Here is an 18021-nt window from a genome sequence, read left to right as displayed (position 1 = left end):
CCCGCCCGCGGCCTCGCTCCTCAGAGCCCCGGGCCCTCAGCAGCGCGCCGATGCGCTTTGTTCAGGTGTCTGAACAAACAGGGCGGGTTGAAGATGCTGCCGGTGTTCTCGGGGGCCGGCTGGGTAGCGGCGCGATCCAGGTTCCTGGGTAGATGTGTGTAGGGGGGAACTTCGGGGCTTTACTGCTCAAAGTCCAGATGCAAGGCTGCTAGCTGTTGAGTGGTGGGCTGCCTCCCAGGTAAGACCAGCTCCTTTGATGGTTTCCCTCGGTAGGTACAGTGCCCTAGGACTGCCCAGCGCTCCTTTCACCAACTTGCTCAAAAAACCAAAGCCTAAGTATTAGAAGGGAAATAAAACAGAAAAATAAGAATGCTGTGAGACCTGGTTTCTGTACTAGCTCATAGCTAGGCTGCTATGCTGGCTGATACCTTTCCACTGAGCTGAGATGTGCTGCAGCACCTGGTGTGACATCTGTTCGCTCTTCACTTGAAATTTCACCTTTTGTACTTGCCAGAGGGTTGAAGAGTCTTTCGGGAGGTCTTTGGGATACACAGACACTTTTTTCAATGACCTAATCTACATAAGATACCACAATTGTTAACGGATTCTTAGAGTACTGCAGATTTCATTTTATCTTTAGTATCGTGCTGAAGGTATGTGAAGCTTTACACAGTGTGTGATTTCACTGATATTTCCAAATAAGTGGTCTGTTTCTGTGCTGATCTGAATTATTTCTGTGTGACTTAGTTGTTCAGTGATAGTAAAGATTAGATGAACGGTTACAAACCACAACCAGATATCTTCTAATCCAGGAAGAAGGGTGCCTAGTTCAGGGAAATGTGGCTCCATTTTTGACTGGATAGGCTGAATTTGTAAAGGGGAAGTATCTGCCAATTTGGTCCAAAAAATTGTGCTTTTCATAAGCCTATTTATTTCTACTCAGGATCTTACTTTAATGGTCATCATGAAAATAAAGTGCTGATTTGTTTTGACCTGCTTGTGATTTTGGGGGGGGGCTTTGTTTTTCCTTGGGAAAACAAAGAGCCTAAATAACATAAAAGTTGTTTCCATATGTAAATATATAACCCCGTTTAATGTGTGCTTCTGCTGTTCTTGTGGGGTTATGCCCACCTTGCTGCAGTTTCTCATATGCTGCTATTTGTGGCTTATTAGGTCTAAATGGCCTCTCCTGCTGCTGGAAAGCACAAGGGGAAAAAAAAGATACAAAAGGGGCAATGTGCTTTTAAGCTAGTAAAAGGAAGTCTGAGGCCTTTTGAGCAGAATAGAGGAAATGCACTTCCTGAAAAGACTGAAAAATCTAGATCTTTGAGGCTATTATCAGTGCTTGCTGCTTTTACTGACATTTTGCTTCATGCCTCAAAGAGTAATTCATTCAGCAGATGGGAATCAAGAATAAGGTGAGATGTGAAGATTGGTTTTCTGTTCTGCAGCTTTGAGTATGAGCCTTCTGTGATAACAGACAAACGCCATACAACAGATGTGGGATTTTATAATTTATTTTCTAAGCTGGGTTTGCACGCAAAGACAAAGCATTAAGAACCCTCAGATCTTCCTCCTGCTTTCTCTACCAAATCTCTTGGATCACTATGAAGCACACGGCAGCTACTCCTTGGAAATGAACAGGCACTTAAGATCAGGGGTCTCTCCTGAAGAATGGATCAGTCCATCTGTTTAACATTTTAAATATATGAAATATTTCAAGGTCAAAGTTGAAGTAGTGCAGAGTGTATGAGTTAGTTTTCTCTCTTGTTTTAAATGGTCATATGTCTTTCTCAGTACTTGTTTTCCATGGTATATTGGGAATGTTTTCATGAAAGAAGGTTGTTTGCATGCTGTGAAATTGTGAAGCTTGGACTTCCTTGGCCTCAAGTAGTTCTTGAGCTTTAAGAATGCATTTAAATTGTGAAAATGAACATGTAACTCGGTTCAGTGCTAAAGCATTCTGCTCTCCTGGCTGGCTGCAAGTAGTTATTTGTCTGTTGATTTCAGAAATTTCACATTCTGATATTAAAGGAGTTAATATCTTATATTGGAGATCCTGGATTGTCAGTAACTTAAGTGGGGAAGTATTTGTGTTCTTGTGAGATAATGCTGCGTATCCCCTGATAAAATGACTCCTCTTTCAACTAGAGCTCCTATTAAAGAGTACATTACAGATTTGTTAGAGAATCAAAAGGTTCACTTAAAGATATTTCCTGTAAACTGTAGTTTTGTTCAGTGGGACCTTACCAGACTGTGCCTCATTTGATAACACCATTCATGGTTTTGTTACAGAGAGTCTTTATTGCAGACTGAACTCTGTGCTGTATATCGTTTTCCACTTTTAGGAAGGTGAGGTTATATTCCTTGCAACTGTCTTTTCAGAAGAGGCAAACTTGACCTGTAGATGGGAGGAAGAACAATGTCCCTGTGTTGTTGCATTCATGTGGAAGAAAACAAAAAGCATCTGTTGTTGCTGGTAGTGTGGGGTTGGTTTGTTTATCTTCAGGGAAGAACAGAACAGTTTTTGCCTCTAGACTGTGAATAAGTCTGCAAGCAGATTCTTCTGCTCTAAATTCTTCGTGTTGCAAAGCCACAGGTGTATATAACCACAGGAGTATATGACTGGCCTTTTTTAACAATGTGTCAAAGTAATTTTTCCTGGTTTTGATGAGTGCTGGGTGCAGCACCACAAAGTAGCTATTTGCAAACTTTGGGTCTGTTTCTCAAGGCACTAGACACAAACTGTCAAACTCGAAATGCAACAAACTCAAGAGAACCATTTGCTGAAATAGTTGTCCTGTTCAGCCACTCTAAATGATCCTTCCTCTAAAGTTGTTCCTGATAACATTTAGATTGTTATAGAAGGGTGTAGGAAATAACTGAAGCTTTGCTTTACTGAAAGTGGCATCTGTGAATAGTGACCTGAGGAAATGTGCTCCAGGCTTTGCTGCCTACATCTTGCAGCCGGTGTCAGTCGGTGCCTTGCAGCAAGGAGAGGTGCAGGTGTGTCAGACCCACAGCAGGTTAGGTGCTGGGGTGCTGTGGGACCCTTTGCTTTCAGGTGGAGGTAAAGTCTGACTCTTCCTCTCCTCCCAAGGCACACCGGCGGTGCTGGGTGGTGTCAGGATAAACAGGTAGGTGAGGTGGATGGATAAAGTATTGCTAATGGGGATGTTCTGATGGAGTTCTCTGGTGAGGGAAAAGTGAGTTTTGGCTGCTGTGGGAGTCTGGTAAAGTCTTCTGTTCCACAGCCATGTTATTGGCCAGTTTTGTTGGCATTATTAAATTAAACAATCAGAAGTATATATTAAAAACAAACAAAACAAAACAACCAAAAAAAAAACCAAAAAAAAAACCCCAAACCACAACTAACCAACAAAACCCTCCAAAACATTTGAAACATTTTGCAGGTGTGAAGTTTTCTGAACCTTGGTGCCTGTCTCTTTTGCCAGCCTAAAGTTACCACATAGATGAACAAATATTTGCATCGTTCCTGTGCTGGCATAAACAAAGCAGCGGGGGAAAAAAACAACTCCTTGTGTAGTTAGCAGGGAAAGCATAGCTCTGTTACTGTCTTTGTTCTGTTTTACTGCTCCTAACACTCTTTAAATGAGTGAGAAAGAGGTCCTAATAATAAATGGACCTTTCTGAAGTATTTGTTAATTCTGTCTCAAATCTAACATTACCCCAGGGTCTCTTGGGACTGCTTTGGAAAGATCTGGTATCTTTTCTACTAAATAAATATAAATGAAAAGGAAAAAAAAGAGTTAAAAGTAGTCCTCTAATGGATAATAGAAGATCCCGTTAGCAGGCTACCTTCAATTACAGGGGTTTTTTTTTAGGTAGTAATAATATCTTATACAGAAATTTTGAACAAGAGAAATTATAAAGCTAATACTGAGGTTCGGTTTATTCCTTTTGGTTCTTTAGTTTTGGGGACAGGTTCTCTTTTATTTCCTGTGAGACTCCCAAAATACCACCCTTGCCTTTGGAGAAATGTGTTACTATTCTACATGTAACCAGTGAGAGGTTTCCCATGACTCTGACTTCATGGAGTCGGGCAAGGGCACTCTAATCCTGGTCACTCAGAGCCAACAGATACTTTTATTTATAAGTGTTTTCCTAACTTGGAAGCAGAGCTGAGTAAACTGAGCATTCCATCTGCAGAGGATGCTGAGATTGTCTTCAGCAGCTGTTGAAAACCTGCACACACTGGGCAACAAAATAATTTTCCAAAAGCTCTTGGAGCCCATGTCTGAGACTCCAGTGTCACTGTCCTGCAGGTGGGCCAGGGCTCGTTTGTCACTGACAAGAGTTGCTGTTTTTTAACAAAATATTAACTCCTGCAGAATTATTCCTTTCCTAACAACAGTTTATACTTGGCATCTCTGAATGAAATTCACATTTTTCTTATCCTTTGTATTAGTAACAGCTGAAACCCTTTTTTGAAGTCGATGCAATTTGGAGAGAGATCAGCTCACCATTATTTTTGTCAATGCAGTTACATTTTTGTGTTTCAGTTTAGAAAAAAATGGTTTACAAGTCACTTAAATCAGTCAAGAAAACTGAGTGTCTTATGGCCTAGAAATCTGAAACTGCTTTTGCAAACTATAAAGTTCTGTTTGGGTTTTTTTGGTTGGTGGTTTTTCCCTAGTTGGAGCTTGGTCAATATTTTATGGATGTCACAAAAACAGGACTGGTTTTAACCGAAACCAGGAGGGATGTGGGGGAGGACCAGAGTTTGTCTAACAAGCTCTTATATTATACAACTCAAGCTAACAAAGCTACTCTTAGTTCTGAACATACAAACATATTCTGTATTTGTTGTGAAGCTGCTCCTGTCCTATTGAATATCTGACTATTGTCAGTGAATTGTTTTATACTAGTTTGGAGAAAACTGGAATTTGTTAGTGAGGGAGAATCAGTTTTGTGTGATAGTTGGCTGTGCTGGGATAACATACAGCATCCTGTAGCTGGAGTAGCTCATACCTTTGGTCTGATTTTCTGATTGTGTGTGGATGTGTGCTGTCTTAGAGGTTTTTGTACAGTTTTAAATCATGTCGTTTCACAGAAACAACTGGAGTGTTTGGTTTGTTAGAACAGTTAAATGCAACGTTTGTGTTGGCAGGTTCTGTCAAAACTATCTCAAGTTTCATCATGCTTGGTTTGACTTGCATAGGCTGTGTTTGGTGGGGTTGCTTGTTTGTTAGGTAATGTTTGAAAATTCTTAGAGTAAAAGGTGGCATTTCTATAGTGAGCCTCTTGAAATCTTTCCTCTTTGGAGTTAACCATTAGAGTCTCCTTTCATCCCCGGGTAGCTTGGGTCTTAGTTACAGACAGAAAACAGACCTAACCTCAAAGAAAAATCCACACCATCTAATGCTCCCAGCACGAATCTTGCTTGCTGTAGGAACTAGAAAGGCAGCCTCCAAGTTGCTTTACTCTGGGGTGTTCTAGAACTGGAATATTGCTGTAGTTTCAAGAACTTTTTTTAAAAAATAATAACCCTTGGCAGCTCTGATCTAGCTTGTATTTCAAGAGCAACATGAGTCCATATTATGTCATCTAGATAGGAAATGGTTCATTTGGTCAAGCTGTTGGAAAAGAGGACATTTGACTTCTGTGTGCAGTCTTGATGAAAGATAATCCCTGCAACTGTCCCAGTGGATGGTTTAGTTAACATACATTAACCTGGGAGAACTTAAAATGTCAATAACAGTTACTTTTAACATGTCTGTACTTAACGTTTTAACAGTACTAGCTTGGAGATTTTCCTTCATGACACTCCAAAGAGATGGTTTCTTTTCCTAAAAATACTTCTTAATTATTCAACAGGTTCATGAACCACCCAGCTCCAGCAAACAGCCGCTACAAACCCACTTGCTATGAACATGCTGCTAACTGTTACACACATGCAGTAAGTACTTTCCTTTAAACCAGATGTTTCAGTCAATTTTTGTGAGTTTCAAAGGTTAAATACTTAACTTTGCCCAAGTGTATTTACATTTACAACTTCTTTGGTTTTGTTGTGTAAGCTTCAGCTATAACAGTCCAGAAGATCTAATGGTAATTAATGGCTGGTAATCACTAATCCTTGTTCTGAGTCTCTAGGAGCTCCAGGTGTTCATAAGATTCCTTTTCACCAAAGTTAAGTGTCTGTAACTAGATGGTTCTCCTCTGTCCCAGTCAAAGGATGACTATGGTAAAGTGAATATAGGCTTGTACTTGTTCCTCTTGCAAGGCAGATTTCCCAGTACTGTGCTGACAACATTGTGCAAATTGTATACTGCAAGTGTAAGGAGGATTTATTCATGTTAGAAGTGGAAGGCTTCATAAGGCTATCACATGGGTATTAGCTAGAAGAGCTGGCATGGCTTAGTTCTGATATGTAATACTAATGAATTGATTCTGCAAGAATTCTGCTATTTTGAAAGAGGTACCAATAATGCTGACAGCCCTCCCTGCTAAAAGTCCTAGTTTGTCCTTACTTTCACAAAGTATGGGCCCACACGAGTTTTGATACATACCAAATAAGGAAAGCAATCTTGGGGTTTTTTTTTTTTGGTAATTGGGAAGTATAATTTGTTGTCTAGCACTTTGAAAAGGACTTAAAAATGTGTGTGTTTGATTTTTGAGATAGCATTTGCCCTTTTGTAAAAGCAGCTTGTGCTTCTCCTCAATCCCTTAACTCCAAACATCTGAAGCATGTTTGACTTTGTCCTCAGTTTCTTATCTCCAGTGTGTCTGAGTGAGCTACAGATACGAACACTTAAGGTAGTGCACGGGACTCTTCAGTTCTAGAGGGAGCTCTGTTCTTAAGGATCCTTTGGGTATATTTTATCAATAACCAACATACAGCTCTGGATCGCTGGTAAAAACAGAATCACCTTGGTTTACACATAGAAAAACTAACTGAAGCTTACATGGTTTTAAGCCACAGGTCTCACATACAGCATTATGTAAATATATGCTTATTTATCTGGGGAATGAAGCAACATTCTATTAGCACAAATATGTCGTTTATCTCATAATCCTTGAACAAATCTTGTTTACTCTGGTCAAAAAGTTAGATTTCAAAATATCTGGCAGAAGTTTCCATGTTCCTTAGCAATTCTGGCCTTGGTCTGGGGGAAAACTAGACACGGCTGATTTCTGCCCATTGGGAGGAGGTTACAGCCAAGATGTCACATCAGGATTGTCTGGTATGCTACAATTCCTGGTGAAGCTGTCCAAGTACTTTCTGAGCAGTCCAGCTACATGCAAAACCTGCCATGAACTGTTAACAGCTTGGGGATATGTAATATTGACATCCTCTTTGGAAGAAAATGAAGTGTGGTATAAAAGAGGCATGGTTACTCCTTAAATAAAATTATGTACAATAAATAACTTCTAATAAAAATTTAAACCCTTTAAATAGGAATCAAATCTGGGAAAGCACAGCAGGTTATGCAGGGAAAGCTGGGGGGAGATGCTCCCTTCTCCTCTGTTACAGGCTGTTCACTAAGTGTTAGCTGGCCCAGTGGCTGAGGCTTTGCTGCCAGATTACAATTTGAGTTTTCAATTAGACCTTGATGTAATTTCTACAAAACAGAGTTTAGCAGTAGTCCTCCATACATATTTTTTCAAAGCTTTATTCATAGATCAGATGATAGTCAACTTGTATTTTATGAGTGTGACTGTACCTCCTAAGCAGGTACACAGGCTGGTTTTTGGCTTAAATATACACTGTGGTCAGAAAAAAAAACCCACCCACATTTAAAAAAAAAAAAAGGCAAACTACTAACCACAAACACATAGACAAAACCCAAAGCAAACATGCCAACCCAGCTCCCCCCAACAATACATGGGGATACAGAATCCCATGCGTGTCTTTTTGTTACATACTTAAAAAGTAACTGTGTAGCATACTAAGATACCTTCACATTTCTAACTACAAAGTGTATTTAAACTGTCTTGATTTTTTTTTTTTTTAGCTTTAAATGAAGCGCTGACTTGTCTTTAGACACTAGGAGACAGGAAGGGCAGCTAAGCAGTTGAATGCAGAGACAGAAAAGACTGCTCTGTGTTTAGAAGAACAGGAAGGAAACAGTGTGAGAGAAGCAGTTGTAAGAGTTTGAGTTGTAAGGTAAGCTAAATCCAAGGGGAAGGATGACTCTAACCATGACACTTTCTAGTGTTTGGAAGGTTTATTGGACAAAAGGCATGCTCTGCTGACTTCAGACCTCCCACTTTAAACACAGCTTGCTTTATACTGCTCTAAAATTTTCTTCCCACTGCCTTAAAAGAAGGAAATAGCCTTAAAATAAGTCACAGTCTCTCTGTTCCATTCTTGATTTATTCAGCACTTAGGGGAAAAAGAGGAAAGAGGTATCAATATTTCAAAAATGAGGCTTGGAGCATTTATTAGGCCATTTGAACATGGGAGGAGGGGCCATCAAATTTTCAGAAGGACTCTTATGATAAAAATATTTCCATTCTACCTGGCTGATATTAGCAGGTTCTCTGTTCAGTGTGTTGTACAACCCCAGCTGCCAGCAGGCTTCCCACTCCATGGTGCCTGTCTCCTTGTTTCAGAAGAGAAAGTGATGAGGAGGGAGATGCTGTGCTTGGCTTTACAGCTACTCTCCTGGAGCAGACAGGGCACAGACTTGTGTGCAAACAAAATAATTTGGCGTGAATGTTATATACAAAAGCAAAATTAACACAGTATTAAACCTCTCTATGGGAGAGATTTACAGAAGCAGAGAAAGAACACAGAAAAAATACTGAGCTGAGGGGCTGTGTCCTAAGCAGCCCCAGATAGGTGGAAGGCACTGGTTGCCTTGCTGGGAGGTAGTAACCAGAGTGCAATTCCCTTGCAGCCTGTCTGATCAGGGTTACAGCTCTCTGTGTCAGCATCTGTCTTCGTGCCTTAAGGCTTTTTGCAGTGGCTGCTCTTTGTGACAGTAGGGGTTGTGGTAGTTGATTTCCAAAAATACATCACAAAGGAATTGTGCCCAAATCTCTTTTTAAAGATTCCTGCCTATAGCTGTAAATAAAGAAATTTTAATCCTTTGTCTTTCTCCTTAATTCAAAGGGTTTTGTAACTTCATGCCCTCATTTTGTCCTGGAATTTCTCTAGAAAACTTAGTGAAACTGTTGCCTACTCTCTTGTTCTGTAAATCTCTACCAGCCCCATCTCTGATTTAGCACGTATTAATGAAGGGGCTAAAATTAGTAGATTGAAGGATAATGATTCTAGGTTTGTTCACAGTACATTAAGTTGCTGGGTTTAACAATATTAATGTGGAAGAGTGGCACTTTGTGATGAAATAAGCAAAGCTTTTTGTGATTTATAGCTGTTTTTCACTAAGAATGCTGAAAGCTCAGAAGTGCTATGTCATTGCTGTGAAGTGACATGGCCCAATCACAGTTGTTCTGTTAGTTCTGATGCTTTGACTACTTCTTTTGGCAAAATAACTTCACTTTTAAAGGACTCATTTCTCCATTCTGAATATTAAAATGCAGTTCTTGTGCTAGGGATTTTTTTTCAAACTAGTGTGGGAAAATGCACCTTGTTTTGTTGCCTGAAGTGTTACATTTCTTTTGTAAGGTGTTTGTTAGATATAAACTCCATTGTATCATATGTTCTCTGTTCTGGTATGAGTATGTAAAGAACTTTTCTCCAGTTGGCTCGAACAGCAGGGTATCATTTATGGATTTTGTCTTGAATCTAGCTATTTTTGGTCAGAAAAAGAGTAATGAAACAGCTCTGTTTAGTCTAACTGTTCCCATGATGCGTATCAGGCACAGAGAGAAAGTGTTTCTAAACAGAATACTTAAAAACAACAATAAATCCTTCTCATGGTAGTATAATGCTGTTCCCTGTGAGATGTAGACTTGTTCTTGAGAGCCAGGCAGGGCAGAAGAGAGATTAATTCAGGTTTTCATCCATATACTTATTTATAGCTCTATTCTTCATTTTGAAGGTGTAAAGAAGTGGTAAGAAAATTTGTTTTAATCCTATAAATTTACATAAAAGTATTAATCGAAAAATGATTGATGTCAAACTCTACATTGGCCCCTTTGAGCATTCCACATCACAGCCTAACTTGGGCAAAAGCTGGGATATCTGTGTAAGAAAGGGGAGTTGTTCTGTGTAACATCGAAATCTAGTTTCCAAAGAGGTCCTCCTTCCTACAAGATGGTTTTGATCAGAGCTCTGGGTGGAATCTGAGTGGCTCACACCCAAGATTTCAGTAGGGAATTAGCAGACAGTTGCCATTTCACTTGGTACTTGTGTTCATGGGGACACAATCTCTGAAGCCTTGTCATTCTCTCTTAAGTTTGGCCAAAACTGCAGTTTGCAGGAGAAACTGGGAAGGAGACTGGTGAATGTGGATACAGCATGACTTCACAGCGTAAAGGAACACAGCTAAAAGTCTATTTCTGGAGCTTGGTAACTTCCCATCTCCTGCAAAATCTGAATGAAGGAACTGCCACATCTCATCAGCTCTGTGCTGCCTCCAGGGCTTCGGCCAAGGCTTGAACTCCATCGCATCTGCGGAGAAGAGGCGAGGCTGATCTGAGGAGGGAAGCACTTCAGCCTCTCCTGAGCTGGGGCTCTCCAGGATATGCATGTGGAAACCTAGGGTTTGTGATAAATGAGAAGCCAGCCTGGCAGACTATTTTTGGCTTTCAAGTGCATGAGGCCAGCTTCCATGGGCTCGTTACCAAAGTCGGGAAGCGTTTTCAGCTCTGGCCCAAGTGCTGTGGCCATGGGGATGCCATGGTTTGCATTTCCATGGTTTGCATTTCCATGGCTCTACAGCTCTTGGCATAAATGTACTAAATTTTGCAAATGGGACGGACGTGTAATAGTAATGAAGCTACAGTTGATGGACTTCAAAAGCCAGAAGTAAAAGCCACTCTTTTTTTTTTTCCTTTTATTAACTCTCTGGATTAACCAACTACTTTCCAGATTCATTTGGTACATGCTGCATCTTCTGTACTGCAGCTGTGATCAGAGCCCCAGTTTCTCCCAATGTTTAAGCAGATAAAGAACAAAGTCAGCACAGGCTAGACCAGAACTTTGCAGTCCAAGCTATCAAACCTGTAAAACAAAGCAGAGTTGCCAGATTTGTTTAAACGTTCCTAGCTTTATTGTTTAGCATGTGAGACTTGGGATAAACTACAAATAATTTAACCTATGAAGCTTATTTACAATTCAAGTGACTTAATCAACATCTTAACACACACTGTAGGGCCTGGAAGAGAATTGGTGTAGCTATTTTAATTTAGAAGGCTGACAAGATATGACATCATAGTGCAAGGAGAAGGGAAAAGAAATGTCTGAACCAACGAGTTCTTTTCTTACATGCTTGTTGGACGTGTTGCCTTTTTTTTTTTTGCCTCTTTTTACATAGTTTGGTTTTTTTTTTCTGAATGAGACAAAGGTACATGATGCAGTTCATTCTAGAAAGGAGTATAGTATTAGATGTATATGAAGCCTGCAGCCTGCTCCTTGGATACTTCATGTGAGTGTGCTGACTCCATCACAGTGTTCTAACAGTGGTTGTTTTGGGAGTTCTGAATTAAAGCTGCTTCAGAGGGAGGTGGTAAGGCAAACCAACTTGGATACACTGCATTAGAAGAACATCATCTTTGTACATTAAGGATCTCTTCATGAAAGAAGTTCTCAGCTAATTTATTTATGATATCTAAAACCTAGGTTCTGCAAAGCCTTTGCTTAATTCTCTTAACTGCATACTTGTGAATGCTTTATTTTTTCATTTAGGATTTGAGCTTGTTTTGGTCTGCCCTGTGCTCCGCATCTATGCGCAAGAGGTGCTTTAGATCCAAGCCCAGAGTAAGATCAAAACTTTATTTGAAACACAAAGCAGAATGTGAAAATAAAAGCACTACTAAGACTTGGCAAATTCTTTTGGTTTTCTGATTCTGTGTCCTGGCTGGAGGAGCTAGTAACCAAAACTAATACCCTGCGAGGACAAACTGAAGACAATCAGGTGTAACCTTGATGCTGAGACACCGTTGGAGTCTTCATGTTTGTATGTTGACATACAACTGAATGAAAAGCTTGCTCTGGCTGGGAGCATGCCATCAGATGTCCTGTGTGTGGTGTTACAAGGCACACTGGAGCTTTCTGCCCCTGCCCTCGCTGTGCTGAGCGTGGTGCTCCGCTGGCTTCAAGGAAGACTTGACAATGGCCTTTTATTTCCCCAGTTCCTCATTGTCCCTGCCATCGTGGGGAGTGCCCTCCTGCACCGGCTCTCCGACAACCGCTGGGAGAAGATCACAGCGTGGATGTATGGCATGGGGCTCTGTGCTCTCTTCATTGTCTCCACAGTGTTCCATATCGTTTCCTGGAAAAAGAGCCACCTAAGGTATCGCTCTAGGTCTGGGATAAGTTGTTTTGTTTTCATGTTCTGTGAAGTTTTTCTGTTGGGTTTCTCAAGTGGTCAAAAATACAATTTTACAGAAGGCTGAAGCGGTACCTTGTACCAAATCAGAAGAAAGCACCTTTGATTCTATTGGAAAAAGTAGTGAGCCAAGCTCATACAGAAAATTAACTTTAATGTCTGCTGCATTTTTGCAAGGAAATTTCCTTTTTTTTCTATGCCCCAGTTGGTCTTAATCCAGAATTCACATGGGGAAAACCTATCCTAAGTGCATGGCAGATAGAATCCCTCTGCAGAAATGAGAACATTGTCTGGGGCTGTGGCATGCTCAGATACTTTGAGGAGCACAGAATTTGCCAAGAGAATGATAATACAGTGAAGAGCTGAGAGCCTTCTTGGGAGCAAGGCAGCTATAGCAAAACTAAGATGTGGTTTTATTTTTTAGATTTTGTTTACTTTTTGGTCCCATTATGACTCCTGCATAATTCTGGGCCATAAACTGGATCTAACCAGTAGTCATGGAATAGTAATGGTTAGTTTCTGGATTAGGCAGAGCTGATGTGACAGCTTTGTGCCTCCTTGCCAGAGAGCAGGATGCATGTTGGGGTGGAGAAGGGGAGAGGGATGGAGGAGAGAGTGCTCTTCTCCTACCTGTCTCACGACCTCCTGAAGCTGAAGTCAGCTGGACAACCTTCTAGATGGTTTTAAGAGGTGGTGGAGCCAATGGTATTTTCCCCAAAGTAATTCCAAAGTTTTTCAGAAAACAAATGATACAAAAATCTTTCCCAAATCTCCCCTGGTGATGTGTTCTCTCTTACTAGGACAATGGAGCATTGCTTTCACATGTGTGACAGAATGATGATCTACGTCTTTATTGCAGCATCGTACGCACCATGGTAAGAAATCTGAAGCACAGCTTTAGAATTAGAGCTTTTTCTGATTTAAACAGTTCAATTGCATCTTTCCAAAATCTATAGGTATCTTCTTAGATGTCATACACCACATTTGACACTGTGAAATGCAACATAATGTAATCTCCTGAGATTTGCTGAACAAAAAAAGCTAGAAAACAGTACCTGCCCCAGCTTATGCAAACACCTTCTCCTTCTCTGTGTATGGAATGTCCCAGTGTCTTCTCCCCCATCACGCCTAAGCTATATTCAGCTATAGCTCTGAATAGTTATTTAATTTAATGAAGCCCTCCTACTTTTGTGTCAGTAGGGGCCATTCACTCATCACTTTGATCTCTTGAAATCTCTGTACCTCCAGGTTAAACCTCCGTGAGCTTGGACCTCTAGCATCTCACATGCGTTGGTTTATCTGGCTGATGGCTGCTGGAGGAACCATTTATGTATTTCTCTACCATGAAAAGTAAGAATTATTATTTGCATTTAACTTTGAAATTAAAAAGGGGGGGGAGGGCTTTCTTGTTTTCTGAGTGTTCCTGTCCAGCCTTTCACACAGTGAGGTAAGAGCTTTGAAGCAGTGGAACTATGTGATGAGAGTGATGCAGACTTAGGTCTTGTCAGAAAGTAATTGTGTTCACCCTGTCATCATATGTCTTCAGGCTGTATTATTGGCTTCTCTTAAAGGGGTGGGAGAGAAGTGTCCACTTTTAAAACTTAAACTTTTGCTACAAGAGAGCAGGGGTGAGAGCTAGTAGGGCTCCTAATGATGCCTTTCTTATGCTCCTAATTTATGTTGGTTTTGTATAGATTATACTGCAATGTCATATTGTTTCATGTACCTGTTGCATGTTGACTCCTGCTGCCTTCTTGGTTTTGAGATAGATGCAAGTCCTTGAGTTTCAGATCTGAACTCTTGAGCCTGCTTTCATTACTTATCCTCAGGGAGCAAGACCAAACATTTTGTTTTGGAGATGAGCTATCAAGGTTCAAATAAGAAAATACAAGTTGTCTCAATGTTTTATTCTCACTAGTACTTCATGCAAATGGGTACATCTAGGCAGTATTTGGAGAAGAAGGTTTTGCCTGCATCTCTACAATGCAGAGATAAAAAATAGTTTTATTTTTGTCATAAAACACTGGGTACCTGCCTGCATAAAAGCTTTTTGAGTAGTGTAGTGGCCCCATTCTAATATAAAATTGATAAGGTTTTCCTTAATGTTGAAGAACATGGTCACCCTCTCATACACCTCCATTAATGACTCAAATTGTTCCTTTTTAGGTATAAGATCGTCGAGCTCTTTTTCTACTTGGCGATGGGATTTTCCCCTGCTCTGGTAGTGACATCCATGGTATGGAATGTGACTATTTACATTACAAAGGCACAAACTTTCCCTTTATAACTAGCTGAAGTTCCTGTGCAGCTCTTTCGTCTGAAAAGATGTTAATTTTAATCCACCATAATTGTAGATGTTCTCTGGAGAAGAACCAAACACAATTATATTTTGGGTTTATAGTTTACATTTCAATTAAGTGCTACCTTGTTGTGTTCAGTCTGGGCTACAGGGTGTAGGTAGAAGGAGCTTAGGTTCCAAACTTCACTTCTGAAGACCCTCCCTTCTGAAAGGATAATGGACATACCCAAATGGAAGTAACTGAATTGTTAAAAATGTTAAAGAGGTGAAATACTTCAGCCTGTTGAGGAATATTTCTGGGTCTTGCTAGTTATGAACTTACTGTATGCACACTTAACACTTAGAAATTGGGAAACAAGCTTTGTCTTCATAGACGTGGAAGGGGCTTCTGGTAACTTGTTTTCCTTTTTCTTGGTATATGTAAGAGCTTTCTGGAAAATCTAATCAATTGATGCTGTCGTCTGGACCAAGATGGAGAAAGTGAATTGACTCTTGCCCTTTTCAAAATCAGGGACAGCAAAGACACAATATTTGTCTTACTAGAGGCTTCTTTTTATCAGTGAAGCAGGGGAGGAGTGAAAAGCTGGGAAGTAGTTGAACTGTACCAAACTGATGCACTGTACCTGGGATACTTGATCTCTCAGCAAATGGAGGGTTTCCTGAAAAAAAAGTCTTGGTGCATCTGTAAAGCATCCTACTTCATTTTGTCCACCTCAAAGCTTTGACTATTATTTATTCATAGTTACACATTTTGGATTGTAGTTATTATGGTTACTCATATGGATTAACCCTCTCTGTTGCTCATATAAATGACACTTCTACAAGGCAATGCCCTAACTGTTCCACGTGAGCACTGTGCTGTACCAAACCCTTGCTGGATGCTCCAGCCAGCAGCCAGAGCTGCATTAAACTCGTGCTTACATGCAGGAATCAGGTTTTCTTTTTCTCCCTGTTTGTCTGCTCTGCTAACGAGCATGGAGCAAGACACCAAACTTATAATTCTTGAGTTACCCCTGTTTCCTTTATAGTGCTGTGGAGATGAATATATTATTACATATTTCCCAAAGTCTAATATAGATCTACTGTATTTCTCACTTGTCCACCTGTCCTGTCCAAGACGTTCTGAGCAGACAGCCAGCTTCTTTTCCTTTCTTGGGGTGAATGCACTTTGCATTTTGGGCATAAAATACCCTTTCCCTTCTCTACACCCCAGCCCTAACCTTTCCTTCTTAATTGACAGAGCAACACGGATGGACTTCAGGAGGTTGCCTGGGGAGGCTTGATCTACTGCCTGGGCGTGGTGTTCTTCAAGAGCGACGGCGTCATCCCCTTTGCCCACGCCATCTGGCACCTCTTTGTGGCCACGGCAGCTGCTGTCCACTACTACGCCATCTGGAAGTACCTTTACAGAAGTCCTGCAGACATAATTCGTCACTTGTGAGATTATATATATTGATATATATATAAAATAAGCTGCACTTGGCCTCTGTAACAGTATTATTTGACTTAAGGAATTCGGGGAAATTGGAAAATTGCACAGAAAAACTGCACTGACTTTGGTAGTTCTCTGAACACAGTTACTGTGAACCGATGATGTGCGTGTCCTGCAGTTGCCCATCGTGGCAAGTGCTGTAAATAACCAAGATACTGTACTGCAGTACCAAGAGTCCATTCCATGTTAGCAGAACTGGCTACCTGATGTTTACAAATAAATTTTGTATTCTAGTTTAATTTTACAATTTTTAACTATGTGAATTTTTCTAAATTAGCGATTGAAATGGTGAAGTCAGTGCAATAGCGAAAATGTAACTCTTGATTTGAAATTGGTTTCTATCACCTTTCCACTAGTCATTTATTAAACACCAATCACAGATAGTCTACTTTTACCACCCATTATCTTGGTATGATGTGACTTTTATAGAAACTTTTTGTGTTTTTTGTAAACTTTAAAAGTACATTGAACTGAAAACACACAACTGTCATCTATGCAGTTACTCATGTTGCAGAACCTTGCAAGACATGGTTACATTCCACGGGCTGTACTGACAAGCAAACGTTGTACCTCTTCCAAGGGTTGTGTTACAAGTGAAATTGTAATAACCACTTTTATGGACTAAAGTCTAAATGTGATTCTGCTGAGTTTTAATATGATAGTACTCTGCTCATCTATAGTACCACTGAAACAGCACCTTAATTTGGCTTTATCCCTGATGGAAATGAAGTGCTATAAAAGAAATAGCTAGGTGATTTTTCTCCTGGGGTCCCAGTTCTGTGCCCAGCCGCCCCACCGGCAGTGGTTTGGGTGAAGCTGACTTGCCCAGGGTCAGCAGTGTGAAGGGGGGTGGGCAGCTCACAGCCACTATCAAAGCAGAGAGTCCATCACTTCTCCAGAACACGTATGCGTGCGTTGGTGCTGGGTTTGCAAAGGGATTTAAACAAGACAACAGAAGCTGTTCCCACCCGTTTTCGTTGGGGTGGTTCTGTTGGGGACTTGTGGTCAGAGCAGCAAGTGTCGAGCGGGTGCTGACTGCTTGCAACTCCTGGTCCTTCACAAGCACAGCTTTCAGGGAGGGGAGCTGGGGAACCTGATACGGTGTCACTTCTCCTCCTGGGAGTAACAGAGTAAAACTGGTCTTTGATTGTGTTGCTCTTTCTGTACAGGAAAACCAGTGTGGTAGCAAGTCATGATTGTAGAACACGTGCGTTAAATGACCAGGTGTAGAAGAGTTGTTGTAATACTGTTTGTCCAATAACTGTATCCTGTCCCACTATATAATGAATGTCTTATATTAAGATTGACTTTATCCTTTTTCTAATTTCCTCAGTTTTTCATGTCAGTATTTAAAAACAAAACCAAAACGTGTTGCCTTTTTCAGATTTTTCGTTCCAGATATTGCCTGTCTGCAAACAATAAGTAGCAAGATAGGGATGTTTTTCAAGGTACCATTTGATATTGCACCTAGATTTGGCAGTGGATTGCATATTTTAGAACATAGACATTTGTATACAGAATTTACAAGAGGGACAGACTAAATTCAAGGCATTGAAGAATTGCTGTGTGGTGTTAGCAGGTGACTGGAGAAGTGGCACCACCACAGCAGACTGGTTCACTGCCCCAGAGGAGAGGGAAGGAACATCTGGGCAGGTAATTCCTCATGCAACAGTCTCACACATCTGGATGCCTCAGTTTTTTAACATTGTGTCTATTTTAATATTTTCCTCTTTTTGTGGGTTCATATATTTTGTTTAAATGCAGTACTGTTAAAACCACTAAAATACAGGTAAAGGTTTTCTGTAGTC

At 40.5% G+C, this 18021-nt stretch overlaps 1 protein-coding gene across 1 annotated transcript; it reads left to right on the top strand.

The window, feature by feature from the left end:
- Positions 1-50: 50 nt before the first annotated feature.
- MMD (monocyte to macrophage differentiation-associated) lies at positions 51-16659 on the top strand. Its single transcript, XM_008938836.1, has 7 exons — positions 51-148; positions 5839-5920; positions 12226-12386; positions 13223-13297; positions 13671-13772; positions 14589-14658; positions 15962-16659. The coding sequence occupies exons 1-7, from the start codon at positions 51-53 to the stop codon at positions 16160-16162; spliced, it is 789 nt and encodes a 262-aa protein (XP_008937084.1). The 3' UTR covers positions 16163-16659.
- Positions 16660-18021: the final 1362 nt, after the last annotated feature.

The sequence above is a fragment of the Merops nubicus genome, unplaced genomic scaffold (assembly GCF_000691845.1).
Source record: "Merops nubicus isolate BGI_N331 unplaced genomic scaffold, ASM69184v1 scaffold22244, whole genome shotgun sequence".
In the NCBI taxonomy this organism is placed as follows: Eukaryota; Metazoa; Chordata; class Aves; order Coraciiformes; family Meropidae; genus Merops; species Merops nubicus.
This window is presented reverse-complemented; position numbering and strand designations above follow the sequence as displayed.